Source organism: Ambystoma mexicanum, chromosome 11 (assembly GCF_040938575.1).
Source record: "Ambystoma mexicanum isolate Mex_15411 chromosome 11, UKY_AmexF1_1, whole genome shotgun sequence".
In the NCBI taxonomy this organism is placed as follows: domain Eukaryota; kingdom Metazoa; phylum Chordata; class Amphibia; order Caudata; family Ambystomatidae; genus Ambystoma; species Ambystoma mexicanum.
The window spans coordinates 90,489,954-90,516,965 of record NC_090934.1 but is presented as its reverse complement, the minus strand read 5'-3'; the positions used below and the strand labels follow the sequence as shown (position 1 = coordinate 90,516,965).

Here is a 27,012-nt window from a genome sequence, read left to right as displayed (position 1 = left end):
GAACTGTGATCAATAGAAGCTTAGACTCGCAGGAGAGCTCATCCAGATAAAGGACAGAAGTGGCACTATATAAAGAAAGTGTAGGTAACCAAAGCCTTGCTAAAGGTCCATCACATCCATCGATTGGATGACAGCATCTTTATCTGTTGGCACCAACAGCTTGAGGGCACAGTCACCATCTTGGCAAGCTTTGAGACTTACAACCTGTGGTCTGTTGCCCTGCCCAGGTATGGGCGCTCCAATTCAAAGCTGAACCTAACTTTCTAGAACATTTCCAGCTGATCAGACAGCCTGTTGGCATGATCAATCCAACTTCTGCACCACCCTTCATGCTCCCCAAAACACAGCTCAATAATATACTCCCACAAACCTACCAGGGCACTCCTAAAGATATAATAAACCAAACACACATTGTCAATAAATGCACCCATTGTCTGCCCAATAGCCCAAAGTCTACATTAACAGAAAGTCCAAGAAATAATAGGACTCAAAAGGACCACCCGATAATTCAATTTCAGAGACAAACCTCTGAATACTATAACTGGGGATGACCAAACCCAAGGAACAAATGGGGATTCATTCCCACCCCCATACATACACTAAATTACAAAGATATCCATATATGAAAAAATGCATTATCTGCCGAAAATGTTGAGAAAATAAGCTGAACGTGCTTTTTATGCGCATTCAGCTTGATAAAAAATTGTGAATTACCAAAATGACAAACAAGTAAAGTAGGGTTTGCGGGGGTGTCCCTCCCACTTCCATTACATGGAACATGGGGGACAAGAAAGAAAAATGAAGGGACCCTGCGCTTCAATCCCCAGCCATAATTGGGAGATGGAACAGACGTCGAAAGTAGATAAATGCGGGTATTTGGGTATCATTTTAAGGGGTGTGTGGGAAGCGGGGTTAATGGCATTCGAAAAATGTCATTAAGAAAAATTTCAGCCTCGCATTTTTCTGCGGTGGTCAAATCTGCCGCGGAATTAACTTTTAGATCCAAAACATTCCCCTAGCACATAAGGCCACCTCTGCCAACAGCCAGCATCAACATAAAATGTGCACTCTGCAACGTAACCCAAAAACGACACCTCCATAACATAGCCTGTTCAACTTCAGGTCCTGGAAAGTGAGCAGTTCAGGCCGACCCATAATGGCCACTGCCCTGATGCAAATGCGACTCCTGCGAGTAATAGGGCCACCGTAATGGGTGCTCTGTAAATCAATGCAGCCTCTGCCATTAGAGACATCCCCACGGGGCAGACAAGAACCAAGCTCACCATGCTCTCGAGTGGACTGGAGTGTGCTTCGCTCACTTGCCCGCAATGCATAACACAGCCATTGATCAGCATCTGGGCTAATAGTGCCCCAGGTAAGATTTTGAAGTGGTAGAAATTTGCTTCCTAATTTTCAAAGTTCGTAGTAAAATACATTTTTAGGGAGTAAAAATATAAGTCCAATTCCCAAAAGGAGTATTTAATGAGCCAGTAAAAATATGTTAACTATAAAACAAATGTGTTTGTAATAATTATTCATACACATTGGAAGAAGTAAACCTGTATCTTTTAATCAGGTCATAACAATAGTAGTTACTTCCTGAAGTACAACGTGCACTACGGGTCTCCTAACACATCCAAAGAGCTGTGTGGGTTAAAGAAGAAGCACAAGGTCCTATCAGTTTCCTATTTTTTGTTGCAAGTACTTTTACTGCCTATTTTTAGGGAGTAAAAATGGCTGATACACCCCTTATCTGTAGGGCTTCGTGTAAGTGGTGACCACTGACCATACCACCACATGCAGACTCCCAGAGCCGACTGAACGCCATAAAAGTGAAAGTAAGCAGTGGACATAGAATACAGAAAAAACATGGACATATTAAAATAATTACATTTTAACAATATGTTTCTACTGTACATATGATCGTGAAACCAATCACATTAAAAAGTATGAAGTGCAAAAGCATTAATAGGTATGACAAATAAGAATTGTACAAAAATGAAGCACAACTAAATCCTAAAAGTATTTAAGCAATAAAAGTGTTATATCCCTTAAACATTGTGCTATATAGATTGTATAAGAGCACCAGAGCCAAAAAGACATACAATGGTATCCCACAAACATTTGACCATGCAGAAATGGTACGTCAAATAGGACGCAAGGAAGTTCACCGACCCTACAGAGGTCTTCATTTGGGAGCCTACTGCAGAGGTGAAAAGCTGGTCAGGCTAAGAGACTTTCCCACACTACACAGTCAGTCACATGGGGAAACAGTGGCACTGCACCTCTCCTGTACTTCACATGCCACTTGGGCACGTCAAACACCACATCTGGATGACTACCACCCAAACTGGGTCCCCAAAGACCACACGACGTTCTCGGCAGCACCTGCCCTCACTCCATCAAGAAGAATGCATCTTTATGCCCAATGTAGCCCCGCTCCCCCGTACCATGGGGTGCAGCTTTTCTAGACTATGTATATGCCCTTTGACATTCATGTATCTGTAGGCCTAATGTAGCCCCCGCCCGCGGTACCATTAGCATTAGGCGTGGCTCTACTAGACTATACGCTAAAGAACATGCAATGTTTGCATTGTTCACACTTGGGTCATCTCGTACTTACTGTAGCTAGTGCCCAGATACCAGAGGTTTAGTGCAGTGCTATAAATGCAAAAATATATATCTTAAGGCTCCAGGTAAACGCGCTCCCTAGCAAGTAGCATCAAAATAGTTAGTTCAGTTTTCCATTTATTTTGCACCTAACAGGACAAGCTCTGTTTTTTAGTCATTAGACTGAAGATTATGTTCATACATCCAGTCCACAATAGACAAAATGGCAAAGCATAAACAGTTCTTCCTCAGTTCCTTACCATATAACGGCCATCAACATAAGATTGTAAAACGACTTGACAGCCTTAAAAATATGGAAACGGGGAGCCAAATGGTAATCAGCGAAGAACTACCAGAAACCCTGCACACAAGTTAAGCCTTATTGAAATCTCTGGGATCGGATCCCTGAACAGGTAAAACAAAACAGTGATGTTGGAAATGTGAGCTACTAATAACACTTGAGTAATCAAACGCAGTCGAATGGTCTAAAATGACCAGCAGGCATCTTCCCTGCAGCCACCAACATCGCCAAAGAGTCCGACCAAGATCCTTGCATGGCAGTGTCACATGCCTAGTGTGGAAGCCAGACTGGACAAGCAACTAAGCGCGCTACCGTAGAGAGCATTGAGGGGCACCATCTACATCCAGGAGAAAGGGATTCTGAGTAAAGACACCAATGTTATCACTCACTGACATTAGACCTTCACCGTAACCAACCATGCCAGGGTCCCCGTGACAGTGTGATATTTTATGAGAAAATGGGCACAATATTGGACCTTGTTGCGTTAGTGAAAAATACAGAGCACGAGAAAAGAATGCTTAAAGGGGTGCTTTTAAAGCAGCCATTAGAGGAGTCTCGACTGAGAAGCTCTTCAGGGTGGAAAAGCTGCAAGCACCCAAATCCGAAAATCCTTCCATTGAGGTTTAACCCCTTGAACTAAACTATAGAGGAAGGCTACTGCAGAATAAAAGGCTGTGTGCACAAATAACTGATTTACCAATCTGAAGTCACTTTACTTTTATTTTTTTAATTCAGACTTTGCATGCAATATGAAAGGGAGCAACAGTACTGCTGTACTCTAAGGAACATGGCCCCTTACTGAACGGATCAGAAGGCGGCTAGATGGCACGATAAGGGGAAATCACAAGTCTGCAAGAAACTGAACACAATCTATGGTCATTTATAAGTATTGTCTAAATTTTAGATGGCAAAAGGAACTAAGCAGGCACACTAAAACTAAACTATCGTCCTGTTCCCTCCAAATGGGACACTAAGGCTAGCTGTTCTTCCTGGTGGCCTATACAGCGGCTTAATGCAAAAATTCATCTACATGCTAAGATTTTTGTTGCCCACGATCACTGGAAGAGACAAATCAGTGTTGGAGAGGCAGTCGTCCAACAATATTAGTAAGACTAACCTGAAGACAGCACACAAGACTTGCAGCCAAGCCCCACAGCTCACCCGTGAGAGCCATCAACCATGTTGAGGGGTGTGTGTGAAATCTACAGGCACTCTCCTACCTACTCCCCAGGGATCTTTTATTCAGGTGGCCAGGGAAGGGCCATCGCTTTTATATCCCAACCCTGGTGGTGGACAAGTGAGGGAGGATCACCTAGGTGGGGGGTCCTTGGGGATTAGAGAGGTTACCTGAGGCGGGACTCGGCATTCCCACCCATCCCCACACTGATTTATCCTACTCTCCCACAGCTTTTATAGGATATTGTCATTCCTATCCTACTCACTGAAAAAACACCAAGTACTGGAACGAGGAAGAAGCCTCAGAGCAATGCAAAACTCCCTTAGGAGATACCAGTATAGTACTGAGATGAGTAAGTGGGCTATGGAGGAAAACTATTACTCAAACCAAACATGTCCCATTAATAGGTTCAGACAAAGTCCGACAATTGAGTCTGCTACAACCTATTGACTGGCAGCTGTAGCAAAGGAGAAAATCCCAAGCGCAAACAGAGGCGTTAGGAAGGGAGCACAAAGTAAGCTAAGCCGAGCTGTTGTGGATATGAAGAAACCGGAACAGCAAAATCGCTGCAGTGAAGCAGAGAGGTCATCAGCATGAGCGTGGCGAGGGAGTAGAGTCTCCGGGAAGCCGACATCAGTAGTAAAAGCCATATAAACAGGCAGCCCCCTTACTGGCAACACAGTGTGCCCTCCCCCGGGTGGAGAAACTACCTAGGAGTGCACCATGGGCAAAAAACCTGTGAGCGAAGAAACAGCAAGAACCCAAGGAGCGACCAGTGAGCAAGTTAAGAAACACAGTGAGCGAGTGAATTCAAGTGACTGGATAGAGTAGCAGAATGGTCATGTGCAGTCAGCACATTGTCGAAAGTCTTAGAACAAAAAAGAAGCCTTAAGAAGAGGACAATAGAGCATAGAAGTGAAGAACTGAATGCTGCAAAGGAACATAGGAGAGGTCAAGTGTGTGAAACATTGTATCAGAGTGACCGCGCATGAGGAAAGACACGTGTTTGAAAGTCTCTGAACAATGGGCAAACCCTTCGAAGTATCAGGGAAGGATATTGTGCAGCGAAAAAGGGGAGCAAAATAAAGTGAGCAAAACAAGGAAATGCAATGTAAACTGGAGCCAAAGAAGGGAATTTATGAAATACAGAGAACTGAGTAATTGCTGAGAAACTTGAGCGAAAATCAATTAAGTGAGCTTGTGAAGCTAAGGGCACATGGTTGCGCGAACTGCAATGGGTGGACCGTGCAGTCCAACTGCGCCTAGACCAGAGGGCCCAACCAACTATGAAAATAATTAAGGACAAAAGAAACCTGCTGTTGAACATTGTAACAAAGGTGCTTTGAGCTTTAGGAAACGGAATTCAAAGCTCCCATCAAGTATAGTGAGACTTGAATAGTGTGACAAGGTACTTGGAGCTTTGGGAAGGAGAACCAGGACTCTTGTTGAATACTGGACAGCAATTGTTGAATCTTGTGAATCAAAGTGCTTAACGCTTGGGGAGATCAACCCTGGGAAGCCTGTTGAACTTTGTGAAACCAGGAGGCTTTGTGCGTGGTGAAGGGAACACCGAGAAACCTTGAACTTTGTGAACTAATATGCTTTGAACTTTGGGAAGGGAGCCAGAGAACTCAGTTTTTGCATTTTACTTTTGAACACTGTTTGGAGGAGCCAGAAAATCCCCACACTGTGTTTAGTTTGATGTGAGAGCAAACAGGTTGCGACACAGACGGGAAATCCAAAATGAGAGCTAGGGCAAGCTAGGCCTTATACTACCCCGACTGTAAATAAAGAAGTTTGCGATTCACAACTTAAACTCTTGTCTGTGTTGTCTCTTGATACCATGCCAGTCTCACAAGAGCCATTCATAAGAGCAGTTATGGGGAAATTTAAGCTAGGTCGAAATTTCAATAGGCTAGAATTACAGCCAAGTGATTTTCACACTTCATGCCTCTCCAATAGATTAGAAACCATTCCGTTCGAATCTGATTTGTTATGCTTCACTAGGGGGGGGGAAAGCGGGGCTGCCCTGGGTATAGGATATTCTTGGCAAACGCTATACATCTCTTAGCAGCCATACTCAGACATAAATCCACAGGTCAGAATGTATTGTCCACGAACAGTGCAATGTCATTACTTTGGTAGTCCTGACAACAGGATGCAAAATTTCCACTCGTCACTAGCCAAAGGCTAGTGATATTTGACTCATGGCGAGTAAGACTTGGTGTGCGGTGCATGTATAGAATTGAGGTGGCGAGCAACTAAGTCGGACTAGTAGCTAGCAACTTAAAGTTTGAACTCCGATAAATTATTCCCCACTCTGTTAAAACTGCTGATTAAGGTTAGATTAGTCTGCGTCTTTATCTAGCTTAATTTTAAGCCCTGGGGAAATAGGTCTACCTAAAAACTACCACCCAATTTCCTTACGTCAACAGCATTAACTATTCATGCTTCTCCAGACCCCTAAAAACGCGGCCCCGTACCTAGTCACCATTTTGGGGATTCTTCCTTCAACCTGTGATCTCAGTTAAATGCAACATCTAAACAAATTCATAAGCACCGCTCCAGTAGCAGCACTGTACTTATACATTTACAAGATTCAATCCTATTCCAACATGGCCACCACAATAAACCCAGCGTGTGCGTGGAGACAGGGTTCATAATATACACCCATAATATAAACCCATAATATAAACCATGTGGAACTCCGCGATATTTTTGGTGTTTGAGATGAACAGTGATAGGTAGGTTATTTTGGTTCAGTTTGAAAGGAATGAGCTAAGCCACTTAAGTGTGGATTCCTGAATGCCATATTCCTTTGGTCTTTTTATTAGTGTTGTGTGGCTGATTGTGTCAAAAGCCACAGATAAGTCCAGTAGTATGAAGGCTGATTGGGCGGCGCTGTCTGCTTTATTTTCATGTCGTCCCATATCGGTAGGAGTGCCGGTTCCGTCCCTCTCATGGGTCTGAAGCAGACTTTTGACCTGTCAAGTATTCTTTGTTTCAATGCATTTAAGTAGGATCTTTTACAAATGGTTCTCCAGGATCTTCGCTGGGGAGGGCATGTTGGATATCTGTCTGTAGTTGCGTGTGTCTTCTGTGCTGGGATTGCTTTTTTATTTGTGGTTTTATGTATGTGTGATTTGAAGGCAGTTGGTACTATTTTTTGAGTGATGGGTTCATTAGGTTCCGAAAGTGTGTTGCTGGGGTTGAGGAAGTCTGAAGCTGTCCAGTGCGTCTTGTGGATCCTGCAAGGTTGATGTCCTTGATCAGTGTGGTGAATGTTTCAACATCACAAGTCCCAAAAATGGACCCCATCTCCCCGGCATTGCAGGATGTCCCCTCAGAGACAACCCAGGATCCTCACCCCCTTCCTCAGATGAGAGTGAACCTTAACATTCCAAAGCTGGTTTATCGCAGCCATTCACACCAATTCATTTATGGGTCAGCCCTCAGACAGTGCCACAGCACTACAACCTGCTAGGAGTAATGCAGCACAGAAACTAACGAAAGGGTACAAATGTAAAAAGGTAAGGAAAGAGAAAAATAACCTGATTGCCATAAGCCGCTCCACTGTGAAAAATCACATTTTAAAGGATAAACACAGGCTGCCTCATCCCCAAATAAAGCAGGGGCTACACATGGGGACACGCTTAGTGCATTTGTAATACAGTACATACACCGAAAGACACTGGAAAGCATAGATCACTGGGTTTAGGATTAACAGACCAAACTAATCCATCCACTTGTTCTGTTGTGGACGTGTGATATAGATTTAGGAAGTATGAATTTGCCCAAGATGCAAACAATACCACCATGAGCCAGCATAACACTTAAGCGCACAGATCTGCGCTTGCAGGATGGGACCAACAGCATGTATCCTACCTAAACTTCTCTAAAAGGAAATCAACATTTATGCAATGCTCGAAATTTACAGCACTATACTCAGGAATACGGAACTTGCTTTCAGCAGAGCATAGGCTCACCCATAACAGCGTTCACAAGGATTCCATCTCCACCTGCAGTCCACACAGCCTCCAACACAATTCCTACAAAAGGGCTGTACACTCAATTACATGGTCATAGGCAGGTCCAGACATGAATACAACAACTTCCCAAACAAATCCGACAAGATGCAGGAACTTGGCAGCACATCCGAGTAATCAAGGTGTCAGGTCAAGGGTTGTCTGAAACAATCCTGCCGGAAGCTTCAACCACTGCAAGGAGTTCATTCGCATTTGTTTTACTAGCTGTTCCAGGGATAACATACACCATTCTAACATATCTTATAGGTCAATATCAGTCAGTAATTCATAGGGTCATTTCCGTACCCCTTCTTAAAATGAGAATTACCATGGATCATATCCAGGAAGGGGGCGTGGGTCCCTGTGACTTATAAATGGTCATTTAAAAAGCTCAACTTATAGGCATCCGTCTTTTGAATTTGAAAGGCATATTTTTATCAGATGAATGAGCGGTACGCACGGTATAAGAACAGTGTCGAAGTTCCATCGATTACACAGGCCTATATGTTGTGTCTATGAAGGTGTGTAATTGTCAACCTTGTTCCATTGCAGAGTCCCTGAGATGGCATAAGATTGCATAGTAGCATAATTACAGCACCTACTTTGTTTTAGCTCGTGAGGAGACATTCGTCCTACAGTGTCTCGCTCTTTATAGACTGAAAAGTTGAGCCAGTAATTAACTTTTCATTGACACTGGAACCTCTGTGCCCTGCAACAAGAGGTGGGGTGGAAAGAAGTAACTTGAGATTATTCCGAATATCCGCAATAGTGTAAGATGAAGGTGACACTGTAGCACTGGGTTCCATCTGTTGTGATGAAATAATAAATATTGAATTGGAAGGACACACAGAGGTGCACTTTGCCATCTGGACAGCAGAGGCTAACGTAACACTGATGAATTGCATCAGCAGAGTACGGAATCATACTATATATATATAATGAAAAAAATGTTAAAGAGCCGTTATGGTTAATTTGCCAGTTATGGTAAGCTAAGCAACCATAGCTCGTGCCGACACCACCATAGACTGCTAAGACGAACACTCAAGACATCAAAGATGGCATCACAAAAGTCATTGATGACATCACATATCAAGGACCCTTGTTTTTCTTAAATGGAATATCTAATCCAGGTGTTCGTTCAACAATCAGAATATGAAAATTCAAAAGGTGCTATAAATCTAGACGTTAACCTTGCCGTATGTTCTTAAAGTACTTTCCTTAGGGTTTGGTCTCAGCTAAACAATTCATTTGTATACACGAAGATGAACTTTAATGTTGACATTTTCTGGTGATGGTGTTTCTTTCTACCTTATTGTAGTTTCCCTGTATGTGCTTCTATTTTGTATGCATTGTGGGTCTTCATACATGTTTCTGCCATCACAATTGTGTAATAAGTATTGAATTGTTAGCCATTTATTCCATGTTTAACATTTTACTATCCAAAATTACCAGATAAACAATATTTTACTTCTATGGTGCATTCTGATGCCATTGCCCGTGTGTATATAGGGTTAGGTTAACAGCAACACCAGGGACCAGAGAGAGAGCAGCCCCATATTAAACACTACCCGGGAGGGCCACGCATAGCTCCTCAGCAGCAACCAACTGCAAACATAGGGGCACCATGAAAAAAGAAACAAAGGCCACCGACATGTGGAGCGCCCCATCTGGCAGTAACTGAACCCCCCCACCACCACCACCCCCCGGCAGATAAAGCTAGCACCGCACAGTCTCATTAAGCTAAGACTCTCCCACTGGGGGAGACAGCCAATGCCTGGCACCAAGAACAAAAAAAACTCTGCCGAAGCTCACGCAACTTAAGACCCTAGCTGCCAACCTGATCCAAAGTTGCTGGCTCCGGAGCGATACAACAGACTAGTAGGCACGCAACACCCCCATGTGACTACGCCTGATCCTTTGAACCCCAACATGGCGACGTCAAAAGAGGACATGGAACGAGGCTTCCTAGACTTCCAGGAGAAACTAGCCGCCTCCCTCCAAACAAAGTCCAACACGTTTACTAGAGAATTCAGGTCAGCATTATTCGAAATAAAGCCCGATGTCTCATTGCTGGAAGATGAATGAGAAAGCTCTAAACGACTTAGCCGAGGACAACTAAAAATCTGAAAAGCTAATTGAACAGCTGGCACAGGCTACAAGCATGGAACTACAATGCAAATACCCTGAAAATCAATACCGGGGATCCAACATCCAGATAAGGAATCTCCCGGAAAGAGTCTAGGACGCGGACCTGAAAACAGTAATCACAAACATCTTCAAAGATCGTCTGGAAGCAGAAGGGGTCTTGGATATCCCAATCGACAGAGTCCACAGAGTTTTAAACGCCTAGACCCGGACTCACTACCAGGATCTCTCCCAGACAACAATCCAAAAAAGAAGATATCCGTGAATTCCATGACCACTTAAAATTCCAAAATATGTCCTATAGGTGGACCTTTTTCTGTCTCCTGTTTACGTGAGAGCGCAAGCAGCATCGGGTCACTTCAAAAGAGGCGGCCCGAATTATGCGCATTGACAGACCCACAATCAAGCCTGACCTCCACACGACTGCACGCCCCCACACGGACCCAGGCCATGGGTATGGTCTATCAGAAAGAAGAGACAGAAAAGCAAGAAAGGCCCTATCGCTCAACAGACCAGGAAAAATCATGGATGCCCCAGGGAAAGTATTGTGGCTGACACAAAACACTGAGCTTGGATACATAAGCAGCACAAGCTAAAAGCAGACAGAGCTTGACTTGGAATTCATATAGAGAATTGGAGTTTTAGGATATCCCGCACATACCCCAGGTTCAAATAGTGGCCCACCTCAAAGGACTGAATACTTGGGGACATTAATGAGGGTGGGCCACACCTGGGGGATGAAATGAGAGGTGATGTTAAGTTTGTTGAGGGGGAGTAGAGTGTGTGTGTGGGGTGGGGGGGTTTCAAGCCATACCAGAAACCTAAGCCAGTAACACATAGGAAATGCAGTAAATCACAGAATGGGTTAGCCAATCACATGCCATCAGTTATGCTGGCCTCCCAACTATAGGGATACATTCAGTTCAACTCTTAATGTCAGAGGCTTAAACACTCTGGTCTAGGAGGAAGTTGGAACACCCCCTCAAAACACACCAACCGGACATAATTGCCCTACCAGAAACACATTCAGCAACAGGACCGCCACAAACAAAGAAATCCAAGCAAACGCGAAAGGTAAAAGCCAGAGTCCTCCTAGAAATAAGAAGGCACCCAAGTAGAGATCCTAAACACAAAAGCAGACAAGGAGGGCTGCTATATATTAGTAACCATCCACAATGGCCTAAAAACTATCACACTAGCCAGTATCTATGCCCCAAACACAGGACATGGATTCCTAGTAGTCCTGACAGAACTGGACCAATGTAGCAGAGGGGAGAGCATTACGATTGGAAACTTAAACATTGCATGGAACGCAAGTAGAGACACAATCTCCACCACAAAATATACCCAAACCCCCTTACATTAGCCCTTATAAAGGGAGAATCGAGCAACTGACACGGGGATGCATGGCCCACCCTGAAAAGAGGAAACTGCTTCTACACATTATCCCATGTCCATAAATCATTCTCTAGAATAGATTACATCTGGACCGCCGCTGCGTTAATAGGCACCATATCACATATCGAAACCCACCATCACGATAGCCAATCACGCCCAATAACCTTAGACCTGACACTTCCCAAGCAAGCTCCTAGACTACGGACATTGAGTTTCCTCAATGCACCCCTCAGATCCGGTGGTCCGCAATGACAGAACACAAAATTAAGGACTTCTTTGATCTAAACTCCAGGGGGGAACTAGGAGACATGACATGGGACGCATTTAATGCCAACATTGCGTGGGGAACTTATTGCACTCCAAGTGCAAAAAAAAGGAAGGCTGGTGAATGACGCAAGCCCAGACCTTTATCGTGAATATAGAAAAGCAAAAATGAAGCAGAGACACAAACAAGGCGCCCGACAGCTACGACAAACTAAAGCGGCCCAAACAATACTGGGGGTGGAAGACCACAAGGGGAGATGGGTAACGCCGATAGACATAACGTCACTATTCCATTCATACTACACAGCTCTTTACGCATCTGATCACCCAGACCAGGAAGCACAACTCGTCTACAAACAACCCAGCTCTCCTAGATCCGCACCCCTGAACAAAATATCACACGAGGTGCTCCAAGTAATTGCAAACCTCACACAAACCACTTGGTGCAGATGGCTACCCCACCGCCATCTACAAAAAATGTCGGTCAACCCTAGCCACAATATGAACAGAATTCTTCAACACATGCATAAACGCAGGCAATATCTCAGCTTCAATTGAAGCCGAGATCATCCCCTTCCCCAAACCAGGGAAGGACCCTTCGAAATGCAGCTCTTACCGCCCAATAGTACTGATAAACACTGATGCGCAGATCTACGCAAAAATACTCGCTAACCAACTCAAGGCGCATATGCCCATACTAATACACCCTGACCAATCAGGCGTCATCAAAAACTGCCAAACCCATGACAACTAAGGAGAGCCTACCGTCTAAGAGAAAGTAGCAAAAAAGGAAACCCCGCAGCATTAGTCTCAGATGCAGAAAAGGCACTCGACCGTGTCTAATGGCCCTCCCTCTAACACCCTGAGGGCTATGGTTTTTGGCCCCAAATGTAGAAGTATGATTCAAGCCAACTACAATAACCCCCACGGCCAGACTACAAACGGTCACCTCTCAAACTCCATCCCCTTGCAAATGGGCAGGGGGGGACAGACAAAAGCTGAGGTCAAATGAAAAGAGCACTCCTAGGACCCAAGAATGGAGTACAAACTATGGCAACAGATCAAGGCCCAAGCAATATGCATCTGATCCAAATCACGAACCTAGCCTGAAACACGTGGGAACAAGCGGTATGCAAACACCAGATCACGACCGCCCCCGTCTCCCTTCACTCCCATGTTTGCCAACCCACAATTTTCACCAGGTATGGATGCACGCTCCTTCCCTCACTTCCCTCACTAGAAAAAAGGCACAGTGTACCAAACTCAGACATGGTTCCAGCGGAAAGAAAATTGTTCAATACATGTAAAACAGAAGTAGGCCTACATAAACACAGATTTCAGTACCTTCAAATTCGCCTTTGGCTGATGGGCCCGCAATCGGAGCCGCTGCACTCAGACCTCTCACACTGCTTGAAAACATTTCTGACCACTAACCCTGGGGACAAACACCTGATCCCAAGAACATAAACTGACTCTCCGCCCCCCCGGTCAGGTGGGAGAAAACTCTGGGAAACCACATTCGGATGCAGACTGGTCAGAACTTTGGAACGATATCCCCCGCATCACCAGATACCTACAAGAGAATGAGTCAAACTTATGTTCCAGTGGCACTATACCCCAGAAAGACTACATAAAATAACACCAAATTTAGCAAACACCTAGTGGAGGGAAAGCGGATGAGAAGGTAACTGGCTACACATCTGGGGAACATGCCCACAACTGCAACCCTACTGGGAAGCGGTGACAGCTGAGATCCGCTTTGGGTTCCAAAGTAAGGGACAGCCAGGGGAATGCCTAATGGGCCTGGCACAATTAGACATTGATCTGTGCCCAAAGCATAAAACAAAAGCATTCTATCTGATCCATCTAGCGGCCCTTCAAGTGTCTAGCGCAGAATCGGAAATCCAAAGACCCACATCACATAAGAGGCTGGTACAACAAACTCTGGAACTAGAAAGGATCACCTATGCAATTCAAGGGGATAGCCCCAAATTCTCTATGGAATGTGTAATAATTTGAGTTCCTACGTGGTGACTATACGGAACAATACTGCCCGCACAATATTAGACATTTTGTAAGACCCATCGTGTCCTTTAAGCTTATCTGTGTATGAGGGGGAGTGGACCGCGGGAGTCATTTAAGAAAATTCGTCTAAACCTGCTTGTTTTTCTATTGTTAAGCATATGGTTATCTGTTATGACTCAAAAAGCCAATAAAGGCAATTTTAAAAACAATGTACGTACAAAAAATGTCAACTTAGCTCCAACTTGACAAAATCCATGCAGACTTTGCACAAATATTCAAGGTTAGGCCTATAACATTTTCAGATTTGTCCAACGGCAACAAAGTTATAAGCCATCTAAAAATGTTGACACCACCCCCTCTAATTTTTCCCCCTTTTGACCTCTCCCTCCTAAAATCTTTTTGCTAACGTTAGTGCAGATTTGTCAAATGGCAACAAATGTATAGCCTAAATCCCATCGCTGGACGTTCACCTTCAGTTCCAAGCAACATCAAGGCATTGCGAGTATGCAAATTACCTGCAATGCAAACGTATCTCCGAGAAATTGTCTTGATCAAAGAGGGCAGTGTTACATAGCTTAATCAACCCAAGACAGACCTTAATAAGAGATTCTGAGTTTACAAAGGACATACTGCACCGCTTAGCAATGTGCACAACTGCAATAGCAATCCAGTTAAAAAATAAATAAAGGACTAAAGCCAATATCAAACAGTCTTCGTAAGAGAAGACCTATTTGTCATGATTAGGTTTTGATGTGGTGGCCAGTGTTTAAATTATCCCCAATCTTTCCATCTGTAGGAACAAACGAAGGATAAGGGAGAAGAGCATATTTCCAGGATCACAGCTGGTATCATGAGGAAGCCGGGATTAACAAGCGACTGCCTTATTTCTGTTACGCAGATTGACAGAAATTGGTCCGTTTTCTAAATTAGTTGAAATTGAGATGGGAAGTGCACAGCTTTGCTTTCCATACCTGGCTGGGGTAAACGTGTTAATTGACTCCAGAAAAAAGCTATAAAAGCTATCATTCAAAATGCAAATCTCAAACCCCAGGTAACCAGCACAGAAAAGTATCATGAAGATTTCAAATAAAGGTCGGAGGCAGGCAACTCCGAGCACCATTCTGTGACAAAGTGCAAGCTCAGGGCAATAGAATAGAAAACATTGACACCAACACAACCCTACCCACCCTGTTTGGTACAAATTTCAAATCTAAACAGAAAATTACCAAAGACATAACATTGAAGGTAGACTTGTTCATTAGTTTTAGGTTTAATCATTCACACTCATCAGTCCTACCCTGCCCTAGCCAGCTCACCACTGCCGGCTGAATCTTGGACCCTAAAGAGAAAGTGTTTCTTTTCAAAGATCAAGTTCTGTGCCCGCCAGGCTGGTCGAGCTTCATGCAGGAGGTACTGCCACCATCCCTTTAAGTGTTGCTCTCGTCTGCTAATCTGGGCCGCCTGGTCATAATGGGAAAGGGGGATACATGGGGGTTGCGGCACATTTTAGCTTTTGTATTTTATGCCTTTAGAATATCAAGAGCAAAATGGAGTGAGCTAAAGGGAAAAGCAGGAAGAGAGGGTTTTTGCTTTGTATGACACCTTGTACTGCATTTGAAACGCTTCCACGTTGCAGACAGCCCTTCCCTCCCGTAGCCCACCCTCTGCCCACCCAGCAGGCCCATGATTGGTGGATGCACCATTCGACAGACCTCCTTTAACACATCCACCTTTGGGCAGCCTTGCACTGGCAGCTGGCCAAGGCAAATGGCACCTCCATTACAAGTTTGCCCATTCTCCCCAGTCCTGCCAGGCCGCGAGCCCCGTCAATTGCAACAGGTAAGGGATGATGAATTGCTGTATCCTATAGTACTATATGCCTTTATCTTGAACCTAGTTACTGCATTGTGCCACTACTTTGCATCATTACCCCACAGGTATAGTGCCATGGGCCTGTAAATTGCGTCTGGCTGCAGGTTGAATCTAGCATCCGTTTTCTACCATTACCCTGCATCTTTCCCCACAGGGCTAGTGCTGTAGGCTTGCAATTCGAAACCTACATGCGACTCTCTGGTACATATGGCAACCCATTTTACTGGAACATAGCAGTATCCTGCCCGGGACACGGACCCTCACCTGCATACAACTGCAGCAATTTGCTACTCTACTTCATACTTTTTGGATGTCAGAAAACTGGATGTGCCTCAATGGAGTGCAAAAAGAACTCCTAATTTTTGGCTCATCGCAAGCAAAGGCCAAACTTACTTCAGATTATAAGGCCTTCCCCACCAATTTATTTTTTGTATTGTTAAAGCGCGATGCAGCCCAGAGGCATCCAGGCGCAGTTGCAAGCAAATGACTTAGTTACAATTTCAAAGATGATCGCTCCAGGGTTACAGGAGACATGACAGTGAGAATGCGACCAGTTATAAATGGACAAAAAACAGCAGGCATTATACATAGAGGGGTTGCAGTTCAAAACGCAAATTGATGGCCAGATAGATTAATGACTGCATCATTGCGGTACTGAGCAAAATTAAAACCCTCTGCATACACCGACTCATCCCAGAGTGCAGAAGCCCATGACAATCTAGTCTAAAGAGAACTAATCTTAGGCTCTTAAAAAATATTCGCCCCTACATTACTGAAAAAAAGCACTAATATCGCGTGAGCTATCATCCTGTCATGGTTTGATTACTGCAACACTCTTCTTGTTGGAGCTGACAAGAGTTTGCAGAAACGCCAAGTCACCCAAAATGATGGCAGTTCGTATAATTAAAAAAAGTATGAAATCACATCACTGCACAGAAAGGCATTACATTGGCTTGCGGTCTATAAAGCAGCGACTATGGTGCATAAAAGCCTCCATGGAGAATCCCCCGCCTACATGAAAAAGCTAATGTCTTATTACCAAACTGCCAGATAATTGTGATCATCTAACCTAATGCAGGCAAACTGCCCAACTTTCAAACAGAAGGTTTGAGCAAATATTTGGCTGTATGCTCTGCCATAATCTGGAACATGCTACCTCTATCCCTATGGCAAGAAACCAACATCAATCTTTTCAGGAAGTCAATCAAAACTTTTCGTTTCGAGTAATCCTCGGTCTACACCCCATCACTAGGGCAATTTGCCCATGATTTTTTTTTTCGCTCTGTGTTTTTGTGCACCCTGATGGCTGCAGGTTCCGGCGCGTTGAAAACGTAATAAATAAATAATGCATATCACCTCTGCCATTAGAATGCTGCCAGGTCCCACCCAAGAAAAAGGTGGTCCCGTTGGGCATAATCTCCTTGTCTCTCTCAGACCATCACATCAAAAACCCAACAAGTACAAGGCTGCAACTCCAACAATTAGCCAAACCTTTAATAACACCACAATCACCCCAACTCAGTTCCTAAAAATTGCCCTCATTCAAATTTTTAACCTGAACTCTTACAGAACACTAACCCCATCAGTGCGCTGAATCATTTTATTTACATGTTACTCAATACCGAATGAATGGAAAACTAACAAGTGAACCCAAGTCCAATCCCATCAACAGCTTGTCACAAAATGATACAGCCCTTGCCCCAATACCAACCTTACCTACAAACTCAACTCTAACCACTGGGTTTATTCTAACCCTTACCCTATGCCATCAACGGCCATCCAAAACTTCCCTAGCCCTTCCTTTAACATATACCCAAACTATTACACTACTAGCCCTGACACTTAACATGCTCTACCAACAAACCAAACCCCAACATCCCAAGCCAGGCAGCAACTACCCTGACAGTAACTCTCAAAACCAGGCAAACCTGCCCAGAAAACACTCCTTGACCCCAACAATTACCCTAGAAGTCCTACATTGTTAGTTAAGTTTCAGCTATATGTTCACCACGACTTTCGCAGACTACATTTTTACATGATATCAAAGAGTGGAAAGCCTGTTTCACGGGTAGAGAACATGCTAGGACCCAGGAAATAATGTTGAGGAGACACCGAGGACCCCAGAAAGCAGGTAGAGGCGATGCAGGTTTCCAGGCCGACTGAATGGGTGAGCAGGAGGGTGTGAGAAGGTTCATGTCTCCAGTAACTTTACAGTGGACCATTGGGGGGAGGGGGGGGGGTTGGGGGTGGTCGATACCACTAAAGGGCATGGGCAGGTACATCCGACCAGGTCATAGGAAAGGGTGCCAATGCATGCCAGCCAACAAGCAAGAAAGGGTGAATTTGGGGCTTTGGTGAACACTCGACTCCACGACCGTAGACATCCAATATCTACCCTTTGTGTCATTCCATCAAGAGCATGTACCTGACCCTCTTCCCTCAAGAAAACCATACTTCCAACCTCCCATCACCCCTTCTCTACAACTGGCCACCAATCCACTTTACTTCGAGCATCACCCTATGTAGCAGCTCTTTCAATACTGCCACCATTAGCCCCATCCATCGTGACGCTGCTCCACCAATGCATACATACCCCAAGGATGCCTCCTCACAACCACCCACCCGCCTCCCCAGTGCTCCCAATCCTTGCACAACCTACCTCCGAACGAACCCACGGGCATCTCACCCACTGTGCTTCTCATGCAAATGCATGCCCAGGACTACATGATAAAAAGCAGAGTACCCCCTTCCACCGACCTGGTGCCCACCTCACTTGCTACCATACCCCCCCCCCCCCGATCTCCCATCCTCGCTCGGGTCACTCACCGGCTGGCGGTACCTCTTCCCCCCGGGACTCACCGGGCCCTCCTCCCGCCTCCATGTCGGGGGCCGCGCTCCGCTCCCCGGGGGGGCGCTTCTTCTCCGGAATATTGGCTCCGGGGTGGGGGCCGCTGGAGGGAGAAGAGGGGTCTGCGGTGGGCTGCAGGGCACCGCGTGGATGGGGCCCCGGAAGGACGCCCTCCTCCAGAGAGCCGGCTGGGGTCCCGACACCGGCCGCTGGAGGGAGGTGGGGGGCACAGGGCAGATGTGAGGGGGGTCTAGATGGATACCAAGGTAGCGGGGGGGGGGAGGGCACGTGCAGCCAGTCCACCAGGGCGCGCGACACCGAGTGAGCAGCGATCCGTGCACGCCAGGTGCGCGCGCCCGCGCGTCGAGGCGTGTGCGCGCTTGCAGCGCCGCCGCCATCTTAGAGTGGGCACTATTCTACACAATTGAACGAGTTTCTAGATTAAAGGGAAAAGGGGATTCATAGTCTCGGCTATTATCCCATAAACATTGCCAAAATCTCCGCTATGAGGCATTTAGAAACTGGGTATATGTTGACCATTATACGTTTTACTTTCAAATACACATTGCAGCACTCACAAACGTGTACTCAAAATGCAATCGAATAAAGTATCTGCTGTTCTTTCGTCTGACGTCGGGTGCTCCTAAATTCAATAAAGTATTGACAAGGTGGCCGCCATACTAACATGGCTCAACCCTGCCCAGACTTCTCGTTGGCATTCTGTGCCACCGCCGTGCCCGGAGAAGCATCCCAGAGGCCAGAGAACCCACTTCGAAGTGTGCTTTTCGACTACACCGGACATAATTTATTCCACAAGAAGGCAGGCGTTGAAACGAGCGCCTCTTTAATCGGCTAATCGTTGGCAGAACTATAAACTGAATGTATGATATTGAACCCAAACTATATTTTCGCTAGAATGTTCCTGCGACACGCTAATAATAAACAGCGGAACAGATGCGGTGATGCTCCGATGCGCCATCTATGGCCGTTCCCCCGTCACTTGCGCAGGACAAGATGGCCGCCGCGCATGTAGCAGGCCCTCCAGCGCAGCGGGTGGCACAAGGCGTGCACGCGCTCACTGTGAAGCAGATCCTGGGGAAGTGCGTGTGCACGCCTACAACCCTTTAACTACACGCAGGACTTTAAATGGGGATAAGCAGCCACACTTAAACAAGCATTGGCAAAGTCAACAGTTTGGGCTTTTGTGTAGACATGGGAAAGGCACTTGGCTGGCAGTGCTGTAGTGGTTTTAACTGGCTGTTCATGGTAGCCAGTGCAAAACGGTCCTGGGCATCTGATAAAAGTTGCAAATGCACAATACGTCTACACAAGCCAAATCTGTTTTCTTTGCCAATGCTTATTGTTAATAGCACTTCAGCAAGGGACACGCATAGTGCTTATAGAGTGGCAGAAGTCTGATCTAGTGAAGATATTTTTATTACACCAGTAGCTCATAACTTCAAGGTATTAGCTCTCAGAAGACTGCTTTGAAAAAACACTAGCAGGCACTTCAAAGTGCAAAGTTTGATGGGACGGCTGGACTGAAGCGAGCTCAAAGAGTTCCCATGAGGTGGCGTTTTGGGTGGGCATGGGCAGAAACTGGATGGGAACGGCATACATGCCAATCCTCCCAATTTCAGGGAGAGACACCCGAGTGAAAAAAAAAAAAACACTTTTTCACGTTCTCACGCCTAAAATAACTTTTCCCCCCCATGCATTCCTATGGGATCATTTTTCTCTCCAGATTTCACTGATGTAATCCCCCTCCCAGGTGCCCGGAATGTTGCCATGTATAGAATGACCATAAGGATTAGCATGGCCAGTCGAAGGGTGCGCAAATAACCAAACACCTACAAGCTGTGTGTGGCTCATGCAATTTCTTCCCATCTGTGCTCCAATTCGGCTTCTAGGTGGCATCAATAGCCCAAATTAATGAGAAGGGTAAGCAGGAAAGTGGAAGCAGACTGAGGCTGGACAAATGCAGCCATATAAAACGAAAAAGTTGGTGGCCTTTTTGGGCACAGACTAAAATGACCACTGGTGCAAAGAGAATCTAACCCAATGTGCAGTGCGGTCCGGTAATTAGAGTGTAGGGTTGAACGCTATTCGTTCTAGCATATTTCTCAGTAGCACCTGATGATTGATTCAATTCAAACGACTCTACACTAAAGAAAGGGGACGCCAGGGTGTGTGTCTGATGATGCAGCACGTAACAGTTGAGATTAAAGGGGCCGTTGCCTACGCCACATCATTTGCCTTTAGCAAAACAAAAGTTGATAGCTGGAAGGTTTAGAATTCATCTTAACCTCTGGCATTGCTTTGGGCAACCCTCCAAACCCTAGCCGTTCTTCACCTGCCAAGCCATTACAGAATGGTAAGGACATGAGCGAGTCAGCCGCGGTCACAGTCCTGTCCAAACTGGTTGGTCACATCCCTTCTGCATGAGACCACAAGCATCCCCAGACATTCCACTTTGACAATTTAACAAAGTCCATACTGACTGAATCATGTCGGTACACTCGTCCTCATCAAGGCAGTTCACTGCACACTGTAGTCAAACGGTTCCTCTGCATCCAGTGGCTGCGAGGATTAAGTTCAAAACCCTCTGCATTGTCCACAAAGCCTTCTGGGGCCTCAATACCTTCAACTCTCAAATATCTTCCTTCTCGAGCTCTTCGCTCATCCGCCTCCAACTCCCTTAGGGTCCGTCGCTTCTCCAAGCAAGGAGTTGGTGGTAGATCTCCATCTCCGGCTCGGGCCTCCCTCCCGAACAGCCCCCCTGAAACTGGAGAACCATCTTGGGTCCTGGAAGCACCTCAAGGCCTGCCTCTTTGCTTCTGCTTTCTGTCTTCCTCTCCCTGCTGAACTCTGACTGAAACTGCATTGGTCACCTGGCTACCCTCTGATCTAATGCCCAGGTCCCCTCCCACACCAGTTGCATACCTGCACTGTCTCCCAGGCAATCCCTGCACTTGGGGGCTGTTTCTGTAGCCCTACAGTCCCCTACCAGCTCTTGACACCATGTCTGCACTTATCCCAGCACTTGCCACAAGCTGGCTGCACTTTTTACCCATTGTTTTTATTTTATTTATTTTTACTGTTGATCCTATATATTGCACTCCCCCCACCCTCCTGCACTTTTCCCTTTCCCCTGCACTTGCGCTATCAAGTTCACCTGGCCTAGTAAGAAAGTTGTCATTGTTTTCCCTCTGTTCCCCCTCCCTTGCCTCGTCACACCTTCAAACACTTGTTTATAGGCGCGTTATAAATGCCATATCATATCCTCATGTACTCCCTTCACCGTCCTCAATGTTTTACCATCTCCACTGATCGCGTTGGGTTGCTGCCTCCAAAGAAATTCAGTGTCTTGTTCTGAACAAATTTCTCTTGCACCTTGTTGCAGAGAGCAGGATTCCTGTACTGTTTCCAGATGTTGGTTGTCCCCGTCTAATTTCCAGTTTTTGGTCTTCTATCCCATCACCTGTGCTTTTTTCATTGGGTACAATGTCGCCCTAGACATGGTCCAGGTTTGTACGACGTTACATTGCAGATTTTCTTCCGAAGAGTGTTTTGCAGAAAAATATTTGGGGGGTGTGGCTAACGGGAAACTATGCGGTAGGGAGTGGGGAATAGGCATTTAGTATTACGGGAGGGGAGTACACCCATAAAAACAAATACGATTCGTTTTTTTCAACAAAAAACTGTCAGAAAAAAACGAATCGAAAAAAACCTGGCAATGCAGTAGAACCTGCTACTTCTCCCCACCACCTTCAATTATAATAGGCTCATGAGTTCCAATGGCTCATGGGGGCACCGAATTTCAAGGTGGTTTTATTCTTGTGTGGCATCTTCATAATGTCCGAAGTGGTTTCTTCTAGCAACAGCATTGTCTGGTTTAGAAAATTCTTTGTCGTTTGAGCAGCCAACACCTTTTTGCGGTTCTTTGAGAGACTGCCATTGAAGCTCCATATGTTTGTGCTTACATGGTGGATTCAGCTTTGTGCATGCCGAGTCATTAATTAAAAAGGGTTGATTAGTCGTGGAATTAGTTGCTCAAAGTCTTCTGTAGGACTTCAGAACTATCTGATTCTTTGGCTCCAATTTGTTGTATTGCTTTTTTAATCAATCTTTCTATTTGCCCTCTACACCTGCCCATTGTCTCCAAGATGGCAGAGCTGCACAAAGATGAACATTTCTTCTATTCAAAAAAATCCACCAGCTCATTTGATACAAATAGGACACCATTGTCTGACATCAGTCTCTGTGGAAAACTGTGGTGAGCTCACAAATTGGTGTTGCTGTGGTTATCGTGGTTCTAATATATGCTTGAACACATTTTGATGTTTAGTGTATGAGGACCAATAGTATTACTGTTCTGTGGACATGTGCTCTAAGGGACCAATGAAGTCCATTCCTATTTTCTGCCACAGACTACGTCCATTCTGATCTCATTGGCGATGTATGAATAAGGAGTGGTTGGTCACCTTCCTTATCCTTAGATGCAGAACAGGCACTCTCAGATCTCTCCATTTCACGGTTTAATGTATTTCATTTGTTATACGCGCCCAGGATCCAGAGGTATCACAGTGCTAGATTACATACATAGTAAAACAGGTAGTACCAACAAGACGCTGAAAAAATGTTAAGAAGTCTTAGCTCAAAAAAATCTTGCGACTTCTGGGCAACAATAAAAACAACAAACCTGCCTAGACCAATAGAAATGGTAAATGCGGTCTGAGACAAAATGGAATTTAACGGCACAATTTGAGCTTCCAAAAACACGATCGACCAAAGAAAAACCTGAAACTACAACATCTTGGGTGGACGTTGCCAACGTGGCTGATATTGAAATAGCCATCAACAAACTGAAATCGAGGGCCCCAGGCCCAGATGGCCTGACTAATGTGGATTTGAAGCAGTCATCGAAAGCATGGGCTGAAGTTATCAGTAAAATCTTCGCCCATTGTCGGCAAACAAAAATGATTCCCGAAACATGGTTAAATGCCATGATTGTGCCGGTGTACAAAAAAGGCGGAAGAGAAGATCCAGAAAGTTCCAGGCAGATAGCCCTCTTGGACATTGTGGGAAAAATCTACGCAACGCAGCTGTTGGACCACTTTAGAATTTGGCCCAAAAATTCACCCTGTTTTGACATCTTTCAGACAGGTTTCCAGAAAAACGGAACCACGTCAATAAACATTGATAAATATCCTCAAAGCGAAAGTAAGAGAAGGAGCACCTAGAGTCTATTTGGTGTTTGTAGATCTATCGAAAGCATTCGATAAAATAGACCTGGCGAAATTGTGGCACACACTAAGCAATTGGAAATGCCCAACGTCATTCATGGGCCCGATAAAAGCCCTACACGCCCAAACGAAGATCAGGGTGAAATTGAGTAAACAAGGGGCACTGTCGGAAGAGATTCTAGTTAAGCGGGGCGTCAAACAAGGGTGCCCTTTAGCCCCCGCCCTTTTTATTGCTTTTCTTGGGGACTATCAGAACATCGAGGAGAAAATAAGAGCTTTCCCACCAAAAATTGGGAAGTCTACCATCTCGCATCTTCTCTACGCAGACGCCAGCATTATTGATCAAACCCAAATTGGCTTGCAATGGAAACTGACAAATTTGGCAAGGTATACAAAAAAAATAATTTGGAAATCAATACAGCAAAAACAGAAGTCCTTGTTTTAGGCAAAACTACGAAGAGGTTGTCTAAGCAGCATAAGTGGTATCTGGAGGAAACCATACTTGAAGTAGTCACCCAGTTTAAAAATCTAGTGGTGACCATGGACAGATCTTCAGGGGACAAAGCAATCCAAGATCAGCTATGGGATAAAGCAAAAAGACTAAAAGCGCAAACAAGACTGGTAGACAAAAAACTTGGGAAATTCTCCATCCTGCCGGCGATACATTTTTTCAAGGCCAAGGTCGTACCGTCCATTATTTAATGGTATGGAAGCATCGCTAAACATGCCGAGTGTGATATGGCAGAAACTTGAAGGCCATGTGTGGAAATCTGTTTTGGGCCTCCCAAAGTCGACATCCATGTCAGCAATTAGACGGGAGCTGGGCCTGGTCTCCCTTGCATCGCTGGTAGAACAGAGCAAGATGAGACTCTACAGAAAGATTGTAATGGCAGAATCTTTGCCAATCTATGCTATTATTGCAGAAGAGCTCAAAAGTGGCACCTGTAAGGCTCTCAACAAGTGGGCGAGAACAGTACATGACAGTCTTCGCGAAGTATCGTGCTTGGAAGAAGATCTAAAATCCAACCCAGACCGAGTAAAAAGAAAAATGGAACTTATGGACTGGATCAGGACGATTGATACTGCTAGTGCAAATAAGCTACTCTCGCAACTCCCGACCTTTAATAAAGTGAAAACGCCACTGAATTACTGTACAAAATTTCTGAATAAAAACATGCGAGGAACTTTTTTGAAAGCCAGATTAAATCTGCTGAGGACTTAAGAAATCTTGGCAATTAGAACACCGAAGATGGACAATAGATGCCGTCTGTGTAAACAGTGCCTTAAGTGGCACTACAAATCGAGCCGTGGCTCATCGAGGGGGCGTGGCCTAACGGGGGTCTTCATGGCCCGTTAGGCCACGACGAACCCCGGCTCAACGGGCTACTGGCACCCCTGCCAGGCAGCCTTTTGTAGAGATTAGCACCCTCTCCCCAATGGGGGAGAGAGTGCTGATCTCTGCATTTATTTTGTATAGGCTTGCCTGGCAGGGGACAGCGCCTCGCCTATTCAGCCTTAATGGTGATGCTGCCCCTCGCCTGCTGGGGAGGGGCAGGGTCACCATTAAGGCTGAATAGGCGAGGCCACTGGAAGCAGAGGCCTTTTTCCTAAAGACTGAAACTCCCGCGAACCCGTGGGAGCTTCAGTATTTAGAAAGCAAGGCCTCTGCTTCCAGCGGCCTCGCGTTTCCTCCATAATGGTGGCGCCGGCCCACGTGCATCACTTGATTAAAGGGATGCCTCGCAGGTGCAACGCCACCATTATGGCTAAAATGCATTTTTTTCTGAAGCTATCGCTCACGAGCGAGAGCTTCAGACTGTAGCAAAAAATGGCCTGGGCTGCCAGGGGAGATTAGTGGGCCCCGCCTCAAAACGAAATTTCGGAGCCTGCCGGGGCACAGCCCCGGCAGGACCCGGCCCACAGCCCCGGCAGGACCCGGCCCACTTAAAACCCTGTGTGTAAAGAAAGAGGAAGTGGAATCACTAAAACATCTAGTGCTTTGATGTCCAAAGACAAGACAAAACAGAGATAAATACCTGCATTCCTGCCTGCAAGGGGCAGTCACTCTAGATGAAGAGGTTGTGTTGAATAGGCTAATCTCAGGAGAAACAACGAGATGGACAATTAGAATGGTGACGTTAATAGAATTAGCCTTGGAAACAATCACCAACTCATTGAGCGAACAGGCTGAACTAAGAATAACAGCATTGGAGGGGGTTGAGCCATCGATACCTCTTTAATCAGACTAGTAGTAGATGAAGGTCCACGTGATCCAAAACCGAGACCAATGTTCGAGTTTCATCTTTTGTCCACACAGAAAGAAATATGGAATTAGTGTTGAATTGTCAGAAAAGAAAAAAGTCCTTGTAAAAATTGATTAAAGTCAAGTAACAAATAAAATAAAAAAATAGGTAGTTACAGTACAGAGTTTAGGTTCACAGTGGTTTCAGAGAGACTCACTCATATGTTGAAAAGTGCGGTTTTGACTTGTTTGCAAGGTAGGATGGTTTGTTCCCGATTGCAAATGGGAGTGTGAGCCATAATGTGGGAGCGATGACAGTGAAGCAGGAGCCCCCTGATCGTTTAGAGTGAATCTTCTAGGGATAGTGAGATGGAGGAGGTTGAGCGTAAGGTTCGCAAATTGTTTTTTTTGGAGCTGCAGTGGGTGAGATAGGGGTGGGGCTGTGTTGTAGAGGCAGCGGTGGAAAGTATTTTAAATTAAATGCATGCTTTGACGGGAAGCCAATGGGCTTTGCATCTGATTTGGGAGATTTGCTCTGAGCGTTTGAGGCCCCAAACTGCTCTACGGGCGTTATTCTGTGTGAGCTAGGTTCTTGGTGGAGGTCCCTACTAGGATGGTATTGCATTAGTCCAGTTTGCTGCCGATTGCTGCTCTGGCTAGAGTGAGGCAGTTGCGAAGGGTGAGGAATTTTCTAGAGAGATTGAGGAGTTTAGTGGAGTATGCTGCAGAGGCGGCCATGGCCTTCCCATGTTTGTTAAGGTTGTGTTCGGCGACTAGGTAGACTCCTAGTGTTGACATTGGGAGAGACAGGGATACTGTTTCCGTCATTGTTAAAGGAGTAGGCGTCGAAGTGTTTGAG

General features: G+C 45.4%; 1 protein-coding gene across 3 annotated transcripts in view; it reads right to left on the bottom strand.

The window, feature by feature from the left end:
- The window catches only part of LOC138503097 (protein argonaute-4), a 324,615-nt gene extending 305,729 nt beyond the window's left edge, over positions 1-18,886 (bottom strand). For 2 of the 3 annotated variants that reach the window (XM_069622601.1, XM_069622603.1), the window contains exon 1: positions 18,644-18,886. In XM_069622601.1, the coding sequence (XP_069478702.1) occupies positions 18,644-18,698 (55 nt within the window). In that variant the 5' untranslated portion in view covers positions 18,699-18,886. The remainder of the gene's footprint in view (positions 1-18,643) is intronic. The other variant, XM_069622602.1, reaches the window with a different exon arrangement.
- Positions 18,887-27,012: the final 8,126 nt, after the last annotated feature.